This window comes from Maylandia zebra, linkage group LG19, assembly GCF_041146795.1.
Source record: "Maylandia zebra isolate NMK-2024a linkage group LG19, Mzebra_GT3a, whole genome shotgun sequence".
Taxonomy (NCBI): domain Eukaryota; kingdom Metazoa; phylum Chordata; class Actinopteri; order Cichliformes; family Cichlidae; genus Maylandia; species Maylandia zebra.
The window spans coordinates 1,000,464-1,017,288 of NC_135185.1; the positions used below are offsets into that span (position 1 = coordinate 1,000,464).

The window sequence follows — 16,825 nt, forward strand, 5'->3', positions numbered from 1 at the left end:
AAACGCCTTGGCTGCATTTTTAGGTAAACAGCTGCAAAACACTTTGTTTGCATAACTCAGTTACTTTTTTGAAGACGTAACTATATCATTAACTGCCCAACATTGGTCATTATTTACTGTATTTTGCAGACAGAGTTACAGACTCTCTCCCAGACCACAGACTCATAATACAAGTCAGAGCTTTATGAAAAGAAAAAAGAAAGTTGTGTTTTCAAAATTGGAGTTCAAGTTATTTTTACTTCATATAGTGTTAACATGCTACACAGGACAGGAACAAGATTGTTTTTAATTTTCATTGTAAGTGGGCTAAAGCAGTTAATTAAAAGTAGTCTAACAGAAATGTAAATGCTGTAATTTGATTATTTTAATAAACATGTAACTTGGATGGATTTGATGCTGGCGTGACCACAGTGCACACGTCTGCTGTCGCTCACAGTGGTCCAAGGGACGCTCAGGGAGTTTGTGTGTCCGCTCAGACACATGAAACATTAGAGGGAACACTGGTCGCCACTGCTGTTCTGCATAGGCCTGCACTGGCCTGAATCCTCTCAGTGAGATCATTGACAAGACTGGCTACGGAAACTGACTGAGGAATGAAATTATTGTCAGCCACCTCAAGCTGTATGCCAAGAGTGAACAAGACATCGATTCACTGATCCACACCACCAGGATATACAGCAATGACATCAAAATGTTGTTTGGACTGGATAAATGTAGTTAGATGATAACAAAGAGAGGGAAGGTAGTCAGAACTGAGGGGATTGAACTACCAGAAGGCAACATTGCAGACATAGAGGACAGTTACAAGTACCTGGGGATCCCGCAGGCGAATGGGAACCATGAAGAGGCCGCTAGAAAAGCTGCAACCACCAAGTACCTGCAGAGGGTCAGGCAAGTCCTGAGGAGTCAGCTGAACGGTAAGAACAAGATCCGGGCCATCAACACGTACGCCCTGCCCGTGATCAGGTACCCTGCTGGGGTAATAGGCTGGCCAAAGGAGGAGATAGAAGCCACTGACATAAAGACAAGAAAGCTCCTTACCATGCATGGAGGGTTTCACCCCAAGTCCAGCACCCTGAGGCTGTACGCTAAGCGGAAGGAAGGGGGCCGGGGACTGGTGAGTGTCAGCACCACAGTCCAGGATGAGACAACGAACATCCAAGAATACATTGGGAAGATGGCCCCAACTGACCGAGTGCTCAGTGAATACCTCAGGCAGCAGAAACCCAAGAAAGAGGAGGGAGACGAGGAACCATCATGGAAGGACAGGCCCCTGCACGGTATGTACCACCGGCAGATAGAGGAGGTGGCTGATATCCAGAAATCCTACCAGTGGCTGGACAAAGCTGGACTGAAAGACAGCACAGAGGCACTAATCATGGCAGCACAAGAACAAGCTCTGAGCACAAGATCCATAGAGGCTGGGGTCTATCACACCAGGCAAGACCCCAGGTGCAGGCTGTGTAAAGATGCCCCAGAGACAATCCAGCACATAACAGCAGGGTGCAAGATGCTAGCAGGCAAGGCATACATGGAACGCCATAACCAAGTGGCCGGCATAGTGTACAGGAACATCTGTGCCGAGTATAACCTGGAAGTCCCGAGGTCAAAATGGGAGATGCCCCCAAGGGTGGTGGAGAATGACCGAGCTAAGATCCTGTGGGACTTCCAGATACAGACGGACAAAATGGTGGTGGCTAACCAACCGGACATAGTGGTGGTAGACAAACAGAAGAAGACGGCCGTAGTGATCGATGTAGCGGTTCCAAATGACAGCAACATCAGGAAGAAGCAACACGAGAAGCTGGAGAAGTACCAAGGGCTCAGAGAAGAGCATAAATGATCTTTAAAAACTGATTATGAGAACATATTGTAATAAAAGCAAAAGCTGACATCAGAATGTTGTAGTAAAAAAATTATAAAACAAAGTTATTGTATACTCATTGCCCTCCCTTAACCAGTACATTTTTGAATAGTTCAACGAGCCCTGTTTCAGATGAAATGATAAAATCGTGGGATTTTATACAATGTTACCACCTTGAAAAGGCATAGAATAGTAGTAATGACTCAGCACTACTTTAACTTAGCACAAACCTATAAAAAAACTATGCAATACTTTTCCTGACAAGCAAGCATCCAAGATGGGGAAGTTCTTCCACCTTAGGAGAAATTGCTCAAACTTCTGGAAGAGGAATTTAAAACCAGGTTAAGGATATTCAAGATTTAAAAAGGAAAGTGCCACTCTTACACAACTGACAAAACTTACAACTACACTTTAATATAATCAAGAGCTGAAGGACTGAAAAAAGAAACTCAATTCAAAAAACAAAAAGAATAACCTTCATCACTGAATTTAACCATAATGATCAGCAACTTAAGGATATAGTTAAAAGACAATGGCAGATTCTAATGGCTGAATCATCTGAAGCAAAACTACAGATGTGACAAATGCATGCACATAACAAAACTGTATATTTACTACTATTACTATGTGTTTTTTTACTTTTCCACACAGTGGTAAGAAGTTTCCTGTTAGACAGTTCATAAACTGCAGCACAACATCACAGTCGACAAGCTCAAATGCCCCTGTGCTCAAGGTTATATTGGACAAATAAAGAGAGCACCTAAACAACCTCTTTGAGAAGACAAAAAAGTGTATGTGACAGCCAAACACTATCGTGAAGCTAACTATGGCTCTTTTGCCACTCTGAATTTTATCGTTTTTTAACTCAATGCAACTCAGTTCATCTAATTTGATCTCTCATGGAGAGATGCTTTGGATTTCAGTGCTCCATACAGTGACTCCTGCTGGCCTGAGTGAGGTTTTTCTTGTAAAATGCATTTTTGTGAACAAGCTTATATGAGACATACAAAAATACAAAATGTTTATGATAAAACTTGAGAGAACACTTCAATTGTAAACACACTAATCTGTTTTTTTTTTTGTTTTTTTTTTGAACTTTTAATTGCAAAGCAGGGAAACAGCAGTGACCAGCATATACACACACAGGACAAAGATGCATCTACATGTATAGCAGGACGTGGAAGGCAGAAAGAGAAAGCCAACAGCAATATTCATAAACAATGAAAAAGGTTAACAATCGTCCCTTTGTTGCCAGGCTAAATCCCGTAAGCCCGATTTCAACCTCTGAGCAGAAGGAGTGTTCAAGTGGGCCAAAAAAGGGTCCCATATGCGATAGAAAAGGAAAGGTTTGTCCTTAAGTGCTGTAGAGAAGGCTTCCATTGGCATGATACATATCACAGACTGTAGCCACTGGTTGACAGATGGGGCCTTATCAGAAATCCACAGTACCATAATGCACTTTCGAGCGTAGTGCAGCAGTATGTGAAGGAGATCTTTGCTGCGAAAGCCGGCAGGTAGCTCATCGTTCAGTCCTAACAGGCAAGTCCTTGGACCCAGATGCAGTCGGCAATTAAATATAGTACATAGCTTATCTATGAGTGATCTCCAAAACTGTAGAATAACAGGGCAGCTCCACAGACAATGAAAAAAGGAACCAACAGCAGACTGACATTTGTTACAGAGATTAGGCAAAGCTGGAAACATCATGTGTCTCTTCTCGGGTGTAATATAAAGCCTATTTATAAGTTTAAACTGCCTTTCCCAAATAGAATTAGATGCCAAGGCTTTAAAAGGACGACAACACAACTCATCCCAAGCTTCAGCATCTATAGCGCCTACGTCTGATTCCCATTGGCCCTTGATTTTGTTAGAGTCATCCATTCTAAGATCAGACAGAATGTTATAAATCTTTTTAGTGATACATTTTAGTTGGGTAGTTTTTACCATGAGTGATTCTATAGGAGAAAGACCAAACCCTCCATTAAAATCCTTCAATTTAGAAGTAATATAGTGCTTTACCTGAAAGTACTTCAAAAAATCCTTATTGGTCAGACCAAACTTGCTTTTCAGTTGATTAAAAGTAAGAAGAGAGTTCTCATGAACAAGATCACCCACTGTATTAATCCCTTTTTGAGACCAGTCCTCAAAACCAGCCCGAAGACCAGGTAAGAAGTCAGGGTTTTCATGAATAGGAGTAAGAAGGGAGAAACAATTATAATATCCTTCCAGGCGCCTGACTTTGCGCCAAACAACGAGCATATTCTTTAGCACCATATTATCTTGTGTTAGAACTGTGGCTTTACCTGAGGAAATATATAGCAGGTTCCGCAACGGATACCCTTTAAAGAAGCGGACTCAGCGCTGAGGTAAATGGAATCCGGATCGTCCAGAAACCATTCTGTAAGAAATTTAAACTGTGCAGCCAAGAGGTATTGTGGGAAGGAGGGAGCGGCAAGACCGCCTTTCTGAACCGGCAAACACAGAAAACTGTATCTCAGCCTAGGTCTTTTCTTACGCCATATAAAAGAAATAATTGAACCATTTAATTTTGACAAAACCTTTTTGGACAGAGCAAGCGGTAACATCTGGAATAAATACAAGAGGCGAGGGAGGATATTCATCTTGACCAGATGAATACGACCTAAGAGAGACAGAGGGAGGCTGCACCACCTACCCAAATCGCGATTGATGGTCTGAATTAAAGGGGTGTAGTTCAGACTGTACATTTCTTTTAGATTCGGTGAAATCTTTACCCCTAAATAAGTGAAACCGGAGGGAGACCAACGAAAAGGCTGAGAAATGTGTGGATCAACCTCATTTAGAACAGAGAGGGGCATAGCCTCACTTTTAGAAAAATTGATCTTGTAGCCTGAGAAGGAGCCGTATTGGGAAATTAACGCAACTAATCTAGGAATTGAGTGAGCAGGAGAATTTAGAAAAATTAAGACGTCATCTGCATAAAGTGAAATCTTATGTTGAGAATTGTTCAAACAGAGTCCTTCAATAGCAGCATCCTTCCTAATGGCTGTGGCAAGGGGTTCCATAGCCAGGGCGAATAACAAAGGGCTCAGCGGACAGCCCTGCCGACTGCCACGTTCAATACTGAAATTGTCCGACCTATAACCATTGGTAATCACTGCCGAAAGAGGGGAAGTATAAAGGATCTGAATCCATTTAACGAAGTTGTCACCTAAACCAAATTCTTGAAGTGTGAAAAGAAGAAACGGCCATTCCAGACGGTCAAAGGCCTTTTCAGCGTCAAGTGAGATGACTAGAGCCTCAGGGTTGAACAAAGATGAGTGCTGAATAATGTTAAGTAGGCGCCTCACGCTATGTGTGGAATACCGCCCCCGTATAAAACCAGTTTGATCATTCTCAACGATCGAAGGTAGTATTGGCTCAAGACGTACAGCCAGGACCTTAGCAAGTATCTTCAAATCAAGATTTAAAACAGATATAGGCCTATAGGAGGCGCATTCTTCTGGAGGTTTCCCCTTCTTCAGAATTAGCGAAATATTAGCCTCCATTAAGGAGGGGGGGAGAGTGCCTGCCTCAAAAGAGGACAGAAGCATCTTATACAGTGGGGAAGTCAGAATCGTACTAAATTTCTTAAAAAATTCCCCTGTGAACCCGTCTGGACCCGGGGCTTTGTTATTTGGAAGCATCTGAATAACTTTCAAAATTTCACTTTGCGTTATAGGTTTACATAAATCATCCCTTTGGATTTCAGTAACTTTAGGTAAATTTAGTCCTAAGAAGAAGTGATGCATACCTTGTTCCAATGTTGATTTAAACTGGGAGGTATATAACTGCTTGTAAAAAGTTTTAAAAGTATCATTAATAATTAAATTGTCATATTTAGGTAAACCAGATGAGTCTCTAACACATGGGATATTACAACCAGCACCCTTATTATGAAGAAGATTAGCCAGATAGCGGTTAGGTTTATTAGCAAACTCATACAACCTCTGCCTCATGAAGAAAAGAGATTTCTCAGCCTTTCTTGTTAATAGTGCCTCCAAAGCTGTTTTAACCACCTGAATTTCATTCCTTAATTGCTCTGAAGGTGATTCATTATGTTTAGCTTGCAGTTCGTGCAATTCCAGTTCCAATTTCCGTTGTTCCATCTGATTTTTCCGCTTCAGGCCTGCTGAATATGATATAATCAGTCCACGGGTGTAAGCCTTCAGGGTGTCCCAAAGCAGGCCTGGAGAAACTTCAGGGGTTGCATTGACCTTTAAAAAATGTTCAAGCTGATCATTTAAAAATATTTCGAATTTTGGGTCGTGAATCAAAAAATTGTTAAATCTCCAGGTATGAGACCGAGGGACAGGATTTAGATCACTTAGCTGAACAAAGACCGGCGCATGATCTGATATAATAATATCGCCTATTGTACATCTCAAAATGTTTCCCAGTGATCGCTTGGGGGTGAAAACGAGATCGATCCTACTACTTGTTCTATGAACACCGGAAAAAAAAGTAAATTCTTTATCGTTAGGATGAAGAGTCCGCCAGGTATCAACCAGATCAAGTTCGTTACAAGTATCTAAAAGTGCTTTGGCCCTTGTAGACATTTGAATTTGTTTAGGAGGGGATCTGTCCTTAGTTGTAGAAAAATAACAGTTAAAATCACCGGCTATCACAGAATTATCACAAACCCAATCAGAAAAGGAAGAGAAAATATGAGCAATAAAGTCGCTAGACTGTACTGGCGGAAAGTAAATATTCAGAAATGACACCGCCTGACCACCTAGGGTGCCTTTTAAGGAAACATATCTACCAGACTTATCACAAATTGTTTGGTCAACTGTCAGCGGTAGGTGTTTATGTATTAAAACGGCTACACCGCGGCTCTTACTCGTAAAGGAGGAACTAAAAACTTGACCGACCCAATCACGTTTCAGTTTTAGATGCTCCTGAGGAGACAGGTGAGTTTCTTGCAACAAGGCAACATGTACATTCTCCCTCTTAAGAAAGCTCAATATTTTTTTCCGTTTAACAGGGTTATGTATACCTCCTACATTCCAGGAACAAACATTTAACATTGAATTATCACTTATCATACAACATTTGAAATAAGCATGGAACCACGCTCAGGTGACCAAAGCATAGCTGATATGTAGGCCAAACACTGCTCTACAACACCAGTGGCAAGTAAAATACACATAGAAAAACAAACGTACTGCTTTGCTAACAATTAACAAAAAACTATTTACAAGAAACAGAACCGTCAAGAAACCAGTGAGTATGGAGGTCAGACAAAGGTCTCCAACGCCCAGCAGGGGGCGCAAGCAAACTTTCCAACTTGGACATAGAACGATGCTGGACCAGAGTACGAGTCTTTTCTCAATCAGTAACGTGAAACAGCTGCCCGCCCGCAGCTAAAACAAGGATTCGGATTATAAATGGCTAAATAAAATAGTCTATGTGTATGGGGTTATTATCTCCGCGCAGACCCGAAAAGAAAAAAAGAAACCAAACAGAAAAAATAACAATAATAATAAACAGGGAAGGAAGAAAAAGAAAAAAAAAAAAGGAGGAGGAGGAGGAGACGAGGGATTGGCGAATGCCTCAGGTATGGGACAGGAGCACAGATCAACAGTCCACTGGAGCCACCGAGGATGAGCGCGGCCCCGCCCCTTGAGGTACGTTATCCAGGTAAGCTGAGACTGCTTCTGGAGATCTAAAAGATTTCTCCTGGCCATCGATCTTGATCCTAAGGACAGCCGGGTACATCATAGCGAAGGGGACACCCATCTCCCTAAGGCGTTGTTTGACGTGGTAGAATCCCTGGCGTTTCTTCAGAACAGCGGCGGAGAAGTCCTCGAATATCATAATAGGAATGCCATTATGAAATAAGGACTGCTTCCTCCTAGCCGCTTGCATGATCCGTGCTTTATCCTGGAAGTTGTGGAGCTTTATGATGACCGCGCGGGGTCGCTGGGCACTGGAAGGGAGGCGTGCAAGCACCCGGTGGCAGCGATCGATTTTAACAGCGCCGCCCTTGAAACTCACAGCCACCAACTCCGGTAACCACGTTTTGAAAAAAGACACAGGGTTGGTACCTTCACTGCCTTCGGGTAGCCCAATAACACGTATGTTACACCGTCGGCTCCTGTTCTCCAAGTCATCAATCTTATCCAAAGCGGCCTCCAGCTTGAGCTCCACTTCAGAAATCTTGGCGCCATATCCCACTGTAACATCTTCCTGCGTTGATATACGTGCCTCTGCCTCCTTCATTTGAACATCCAATGCAGAGATGTTAGCTGCGCATGTTTCCAGTCTTTTCAGAACTGGATCAATCTTCTTCTCAAAGGAGGCCTCCACCGCCCTCAGCACCTCCGCCGATATCCTCTCCACCAATTTGTCGATGTCCATTCGGTCGAGAAGTGGGAGCGACTGGGCCTCCGCCATAACCGCTACAGCATGATCGCTGAGCGGAGGGTGATTTCCTCCGGATTTGCCCGGTTTCGACCCAAGGTTGAGCTTCTTCTGGGTGCTTGGCATCGTACGAAGTTTAAAAGTCGAAATAAACAGAGACTTTAACCAAATAAGACATATAAAGGCCTAAACAAATGCCAAGCTGCGGGAGCGGGCGAGAAACACAGCTACTCCGCCATTGACGTCACGTGACCCCCCCACTAATCTGTTTTAAGATTAATAAGAGAATTAGCAGCAGACTATTTGGTTTCATACTGATATGTTAGCGTGTTTGCTGGCACGGTCAGATGCACTAGTGTGTTTGACAGTTTTGTTCTGTACCCTAGCAGCACTGGAGTTACATTATTTTGGTTTAGCACCACGGATGAATGTATTGGGAAAGAACATCCTCTTCAGAGACTGAATGAGTTTTTTTTTTACAACCGACTCTTTCATCTATTCACCACTTGTGAACACAACTACAAGACTAGGAGTTTGCTCTACTCAGCTTTTCTCAGCAGCTTGGAAATTGTTCTTTGTGTCTCACATCCACACAGATACTGTTCAGCAATTTCACAGAGCTTGTTGTGGAAATGTCTTCCCAAATAATTTTGCTTAATATCTTGCTGCACATCAAGCACACACGCAAGCCGGTAAACAAAGAAACATGTCCACACAATGTTAAATCCTTCATTTTTGTCCATGATTTTTCTTTGTAATTGGAATCCATAGCTAGGAAGACTTAATACTAAGCATACATCAGTGCCACTCACCACCACTAAGGTTCAGCTAAATTAATATTTAGTGTATAGGCTACATATTTCTAAGAATATAAAGCTGACTTGCAACATGTGTATTAATATGCAGTCAACACATTGAATGTTCTCCATTTTAATTTTTTTCTTGAATCTCACATTTGTCACTCACTGGTCACAAAAAAGTGATATTGTATGAATGTGACATTAGATATTACTCACGGTCATTGCATTGTGTGCCGGTGTATGAAGTCATGGAGCAGTCGCAGGTGTAGTTCTCCCACTGTTGAATGCAAATGCCCATGTTGGCACAGGAATCCTCTTGGCAGGTAGTGCTGGGTCCTGGGGATCAGACAAAAGAAGCAAACACAAAACTGGCAAAACTGGCTTCAGTTCAGTGTTGCAGCTCAAAATATGTATATGATTCTCCTATACTAAAGAATGAGAGGAACGGTTTATGATCAGGGTACAGAAACAGTGGTACTGAAGAGGACTCATCTTCTTATGGCCACTGACAGAGGACTCACCTCTGTGCGTGTGCTGCCTCAATGCAGCATTCATTACCACTGACCACAATACTTTAGTACAGAGATTTGAAGCAAATCTATTGAATAGTTTACATTTTGTACATGTAAATGGGAAGTCTTCACACACTCAGGGTAATTACGGAGCTACTCAGTGTTTTGGTCCTGGGTAATTTAAGAAATACTTACATTAAAGCTATGTATCAGTTAGTTTTGAGTTTAGTAGTCCATAGTTTTTTCATTTATATTTTAAGTTCTTGATTCTCTTCCGTGCCCAGTCTGTCCCATTCTTGTCTTTGTCTCATCACCGGTGTCTCCTGTGGAAGTGATTTGTGTCCCCATGTCTCTCTGGTCTCTCCCTGTTCTCTCTCCATACTTATCTAGTTCATAAGCCTTCCTAAAAATCCCTACAAATCTTAGAAATGTGGTTTTTAAACAGATACATACTTGGCATTAGGTTTCACTCTATTATTGCTGGGTCTTTATCTTAAAATATACAGTGATCAGGCATACCATTATGATCACCTGCCTAATATTGTCTAGGTCCCAGTCCAATGAAATGGTGTGCATGGTCTGCAACAATGCTTAGCAGGACCCAAGGTCTCCCCAAACATTGCCCAGAGTATCACACTGCCACTGCTGGCTTGTCTTCTTCAGCTGTCAGGTGTTCCCCAGGTAAGCAACACACGCACCCGGCCATCCATGCAATGTAAAAGGAAACATGATTAATCACACCAGGCTACCTTCTTCCATTAGTTAGGGGTACAGTTCTGATGCTCGTGTGAACATTGTTAGTGGACAGGGGTCAGCATGGGCATGGGTCTGCAACTATGCAGCCCCAAACACAGCAAACTGCAATGGACTGTGTATTCTGACACCTTTCTATAATAATCAGTGTCATTTTTCAGCAATTTGAGCTACAGTAGTTGATCGGTTGGACTGGAAAACATAGGCCACCCTTCATTTTTCATGCACATTAGAAATATCCTGTCTCAGAGTTACGCTGAAAAACTAGTTCATGCATTTATTACTTCTTGGCTGGACTAATGTAATTTATCCTGTATTGGCTTCCATTCATTGGCCCCAGATCTAAATGCTGCTCCTCACATACAAGGTCTTAAATAATCAGGCCCCATCTTATCTTAATGACCTTGTAGTACCATATCACCCTATTAGAGCACTTCGCTCTCGCTCTGCAGGCCTACTTGTTGTTCCTAGAGTATTTAAAAGTAGAATGGGAGGCAGAGCCTTCAGTTTTCAGGCCCCTCTTCTGTGGAACCAGCTTCCAGTTTGGATTCGGGAGACAGAAACTATCTCTACTTTCAAGATTAGGCTTCAAACTTTCCTTTTTGCTAAAGCATATAGTTAGGGCTGGACCAGGTGACCCTGAATGACCCCTTAGTTATGCTGCATTAGGCTCCTGGGGGATTCCCATGATGCACTGGGTGTTTCTTCTTCACTCACTATGTGTTAACAGACCTCTCTGCACTGAATCATATCTGTTATTAACCTCTGTCTCTCTTCCACAGCATGTCTTTATCCTGTCTTCCTTCTCTCACCCCAACCAATCACAGCAGATGGCCCCGCCCCTCCCTGAGCCTGGTTCTGCCGGAGGTTTCTTCCTGTTGAAAGGGAGTTTTTCCTTCCCACTGTCGCCAAAGTGCTGCTCATAGGGGGTCATATGATTGTTGGGGTTTTCTCTGTATGTATTAGGGTCTACCTTACAATGTAAAGCGCCTTGAGGCGACTGTTGTTGTGATTTGGTGCTGTATAAATAAAATTGAATGGAAATTGAATGCGCATCACTGAAGTCTTGGCTGCCCATGAACAACCTGTCTGTCACTGCTGTTCCTTCCTTGGAAAAACTTTTGATAGATACCACTGCAGAGTGAGAACAAACTATAAGAGCTGCAGTTTAGGAGATGCTCTGACCATATCATCTAACCATCACAATCTGGTCCTTGCACTTGCTCCTTAAAATATTATCTATATATCTCTCACTCAATAATAGGTGCCAGAATAACGTGATCATCAGTGTTATTCACGTTACCTGTCAGTCATCATAATGTAATGTCTTATGGCTGTTAAAGTCCATGTGGTGACTGTTGTTGTATTTGGCATTATATAAATAAAATTGAATAAAACTCAATACTGAATTTTGATTGGACTGAATTGGTAAAAGATCATTCAACTGCTACAGTTATCCCTAAAAATCTTTTTCTCATTGGAATGTGGCAAAATGTATTTATTCTTTAAATAAACTACACTATTTTATATTTGAAATGAAGCATAGTACATTTCAGTTATTTCTGTTCAGACTTTCTGTTTGGCTGTTCTCTATGCATCAGTTTTAACGGCTTAGCTAGTTCATGTTTAGGAGAGCTGAAGCCCATTCCAGCTGCCATGGTAGACGCGTGTGGACAGGCCATTAGTCTACTGGACTAACGTGGAGAGACAAACAATCATTCATGCTCACATTCACACTGACAGCCAATTTAGAATCATTAATTAAACAGGCATGCATGTCTTTGGACTGAGAGGAAGGTGGAGTACACAGAGCAGGAGGAGAGGCCCAGCCAGACCTTTGTGCTGTTAGAACGCGACTGTGCCACTATAACAATGTGTCATCGATAACTCTGTGAATGTTAGGATGATAATGACAAATAAAGAGCAACGAGACGTTTTGTTAAACTGCTTTGTGTGCTGTTGTTTGTATACTTTGGTTACTCACACACATTCATTTGTTTGGGAAATTATTGTTTATTTTTTATAACTTGAATGGTTGGTTTGCAATGATACTGAACAAAAACTTATTGTTATTCGACCTCAAATCCGGAGACTTACCTCGTCAAAGATGCTCAGTTAAAGGAGGTATTCGGGACAAAGTCATGTTGACCGTCGAGGGGGGATTGTTTTAAACGTTAGCTTATAAGAAAATCCTAAAGCTCAGTTTTGATGCTTATTTGCTGTTTGTTAGCAGTGCAGCATCGCCCTCTAGTGACGGCAAAATGTATTGCTGCAGTCTGAACTCCCTAATTACAGATGGGCTTCGATATAGGCAACAAACTTACAAACAAACAAACAAGAAAAACTTTTAATGTGATGAAAGCTTGTAATGAAATTACAAACAATGAAATTTCAAACAGTTTAAAAGACTGTTGAGCTGATCGTGGTGTATTGCAAAAGAAAAAGAAAACCATACAAAAATCATACAAACACACAAAAATGCCATGGACAAGACCAACAAACTGCGATTGATGAAATTTTATTTGGAAAAATAAATTAATCAACCGATACTTTCTTGCGCTGCATACAGTACAATGAAATAACATTGTTTTCATTCTGATTCAGATTGTTATACCAAGGACATATACCGTTTCTTTTCTACTAAAATGAAATGTCAGCTAGCACATTTATTGGTTTAACATGGGGCTCTTTAAATAAATGTTCCATGAAAAACAAAAAGTACAATACATACATTTCCAACTCAATGATATGGCAGGCATAAGAAAAACTGCTGTATAGAAAATGATGTCCATGCAAACAGATTGTGGAAGATGGCCCATAAAACAGCAACAAATAAATAAGTGAATAATAAAAATGCACAACTTTTACAGGAAGATGGAAACATTTTGTCCACAATGACATTTGTTTTCTTGTGCAAAATGTTTCAACGGCCCATTTTGGTGTAGCTACACAGAACATGTTAAAACCTTTGGCAAGTTTGTCTTTGTGAACAAAGGTCTGTGTGAACTGAATACCAAATATAGCCTGATGCAGAAATAATGGCAAGATGTAAAACTGCACATCCTACAAATAAAGATATAAACTATTTTTTGAAGTAGTTACATTGTTATTTGCTTTGTACTTCTGCAGCTGACCATTTGTAAACCCCGGCTACCTCAAACAGCAGTAGTCTAACAAAATAAATGTAATAAAAACAGTGATTCCCATCGAAAGTGCCAAATATTATTCAAAAGAGTCACATAAATTTTGAGCTTTGATTTTTATAATAGATATATAACAGCTTGATCTCTTGGTAAAGTGTGAGAGTCATGAAAAAACAACTTAATGAGAATGTTTTAACCAAAATCAGGACATTGTTACTACGCAACCACAGCCAAGATATTTTCAGTCCAGTTGCCACAGGTGTATCTAATCAAGCACCAACCATCAGATCTGTATTTACAAACGGCAGTGAAAGAATGGGTCATTCTGACAGCTCACCGAGTTCAAGCATGGAAATGCAATCGGATACGAGCATTTGAAGTCAGTTTGTGAAATTTCTTCCCTCCTGGATATTCCATAATGAACTGTGGTGTTGTGATGGTATTATTCCAAAGTGGAATAATTTAGGAATCCTAACAAGTCAGCCACAGAGTGGCAGATCATGTAAAGGTGCCATGCATTGCTGCGTCGTAAGTGTGTAAGAGTCTCTGCTGACTGACTAACAGTTTCAGCCTTGCCCATCAACATCGGCACAGAAACAAAGGCGCTTCATGGCATAGGTTTCCATGACCAAGTACCTCCTGTACTTGTAATGTGTAGCCGCCCCTGTACTTTTCTTCATATGGTCTATTTACATGTTCATGGCAGAACATACACAGTGCAGACATAAAATATGTTTTCTTGTTGCTTAAGTTTCAAAGGCATGTCGACTGTCATATAAAAAAATCTACTTGGGTCCATGTCCAATGTTTCGCCTAATGCTATTCCAAATATAACATTTCCTTGTAACATACTCATTTCAGTGCAGTAATGGGATACATTACTTTCTGTTGTCCTATCTTGTTTGGTGGCCCCAGTGAGGATAAAGATTTTTGCAGATGTAACAATAACCAGGGCAAACACAAAAGTAATGATAGTTATGGTTACTGTAATGAATCATCTATAGAGAGTACAAAAAATGAATAAAGTAATAGAAATGATGATAGTTAATGACCTCAACAATGATGTACACAAAGAAATAGTTGTCATTTTGTCACCATTTATGACAGTGCTCTGAGACCAGAGAGAACTTTATTTACTGTGTAGCATTGTCTCATCTGAATCCATTACTCTGTGGGCTTTAAAGGTTGAAATGGATGTAAACAATGATCCACTCAGGACTGACACATCATTGGCATCGTGACACAGGACAGTGTTCAGCATATGTAGTCAGAAGCATTGTAGCCAACTCTCAGAGTTAGTGTAAGTGAAGAATAACGTGAGTATGTTGAAGGAAATGTAAATGTAGTGACTCTCTCTGTCTTTTGTCCTTTTACTGACATACCTGAGCCAGCACCCATTAGAATCTGTTTTTGTTTTGAATCAGTTATAAAACTTAATATTCATATCATTCAGAAAAAAAACTTTACAAAAGCATCATAGATTAAAAAAAATAAGAGAGGTAATCTTTGCATTAGCAAAGGCTGCATAAATAGTGATGATGAAGGCTCTGTAAGGAGGCGACCGATGTGGCCGATAACTTGGTTTTGTACGAGGAGCTGATTTGATCAGAATTCTAACAGTGAATAAGTGAGGCAACAAATACAGTTAATAAGACGAAGCGCCTTCCATACGGTCTCATGGATGCAGAGCTACTGTTTGCATTGAGCAGGAAGAAAGGGCTGCTGGAGTTGGAGTTGAAGTTTGTGTTGTAGTAGTCTAAATCAGGCTGAGATTTGAGGGACGGTGTACCTTCACATCCACGTTCAATCTGCCCGCTGCGAAACAATGCATCGTTGAGGAGATCCGGAAGACGACCATTGAGGTCCACTGACGCCAAACAGCCCTGGAAGCCGTCTCTGGAAGCCACCAGTTTAGGCAGGTTGCCATACATGCCTGGACCCAGTCCAGCAATGAACAGATCACCTGGGGCACAGAAAAAATGTAAAAGTGCAGGAGAACATTATCTTTAAAAATATTATGGATATTTATAGAAAGATTTGTGTTGAAATCTTTTCAGATCTAAACGACATCAGGACAAACAAAACAGAACTTTTAATTAATCACGAAACCGAACTAAAGAGAGCGCACATATCACACAGGCTTTTCCTCTTGACAGCTGTACACGTACGTGGATTTTTATTGTTGTTGTTGTCTGAATACAACGCTGGCTGATTTGCAAATGTATGCTAATTATTCACCTTCTTATTGCTTGAGCACACAAACTATTTTACTGTTGCATTACTGGGAACACCAGAAAGATCCGTCTGCACTGTCTTGTTAAGTCTGATGCAGTTATTGGGGGAGGTTTTAAAAAATAAATTTCCTCTATCCAAATCGATTTTAGTTTAAATAAAGTGAGATCGATTCACTAAATCCTGAATCAATATTTCAATATAAAAGTATTTTGTCAGAATCTCAGGTTAAAGCTCACAAAACTATTTCAACAACCACCAAACAGCTAAACAGTAAATGAGAGCAGGTAAACGGATTCCACACAAAGACGTAAAACACAAAGCGTGGATCGTTCACCCGACGCCACGTACACCGACATCTCACAGATTCTGAAGCTGCAGGTTTCGTCACTCTCTGACCAAAACTCGCTGAACCATCAGCAAAACAAAATGATCAAAACTACGCTTCATGCATTTCCTCGTACTTTTGCTGTTTTGCTTCCACCACGATAAAATTGCACTTCAGCTTTCTTTCAGTGTACTCACAGACCAGTTTACCATCAAACGTCTCTGTTGTCTCCATCATTCGCTTGCTTATTACGCACCAGTCTGCTAGTGTGTACAGTGCTGCCGGCCGCTGTTTTTTTTTTTCCTCAAAAATAGCCTCAGGTAATGTTCACATGTTGTATCATAGTTTTCTTTAGGTTTTGTTCTACTGCAGAATATTTTTAAGGTTATAGGCCAGAAAAATCTGCTTGTTTTTCTGTTTTATCCTCAGTTACTTTGACACAAAGGCCTCTGCTGTGATGCTCACACCTCTGATGAAGTCTCAGCTTTGTTTTTATACATAGATATAAAAATATGGACATGTGCTGATAAATCATCAGAATTCTAATATTTCTGACTGTCTGAGTCAAAACTGAATCGAATCGAATCGGGACCGTCGAGTCAGTTATAGAAATCAAAATCGATACCCAGCCGTGGTAGTTGTTCTCTTCAAAAACCAACTCCTTCATTTCACAAATGCAAACCGGCATCAAGGCACGACTGGGGAATAGTCCTGAAGTATTTCAGTGTCAGTATATTGACCCACACTTCCTGCTGACAACGTCACGCCTAGCATCCATGAAAAGATTAAAGGTAAGTTAGAAGTAAGTA

The 16,825-nt window shown here is 41.0% G+C and overlaps 1 protein-coding gene across 1 annotated transcript in view; it reads right to left on the reverse strand.

Moving 5' to 3' along the window:
• The window catches only part of nrxn3a (neurexin 3a), a 220,619-nt gene that overhangs the window by 52,970 nt on the left and 150,824 nt on the right, over window positions 1-16,825 (reverse strand). The window contains 2 exon segments of the mRNA XM_014408191.3: window positions 9,265-9,384; window positions 15,246-15,419. Of these exon segments, the coding sequence (XP_014263677.2) occupies window positions 9,265-9,384; window positions 15,246-15,419 (294 nt within the window).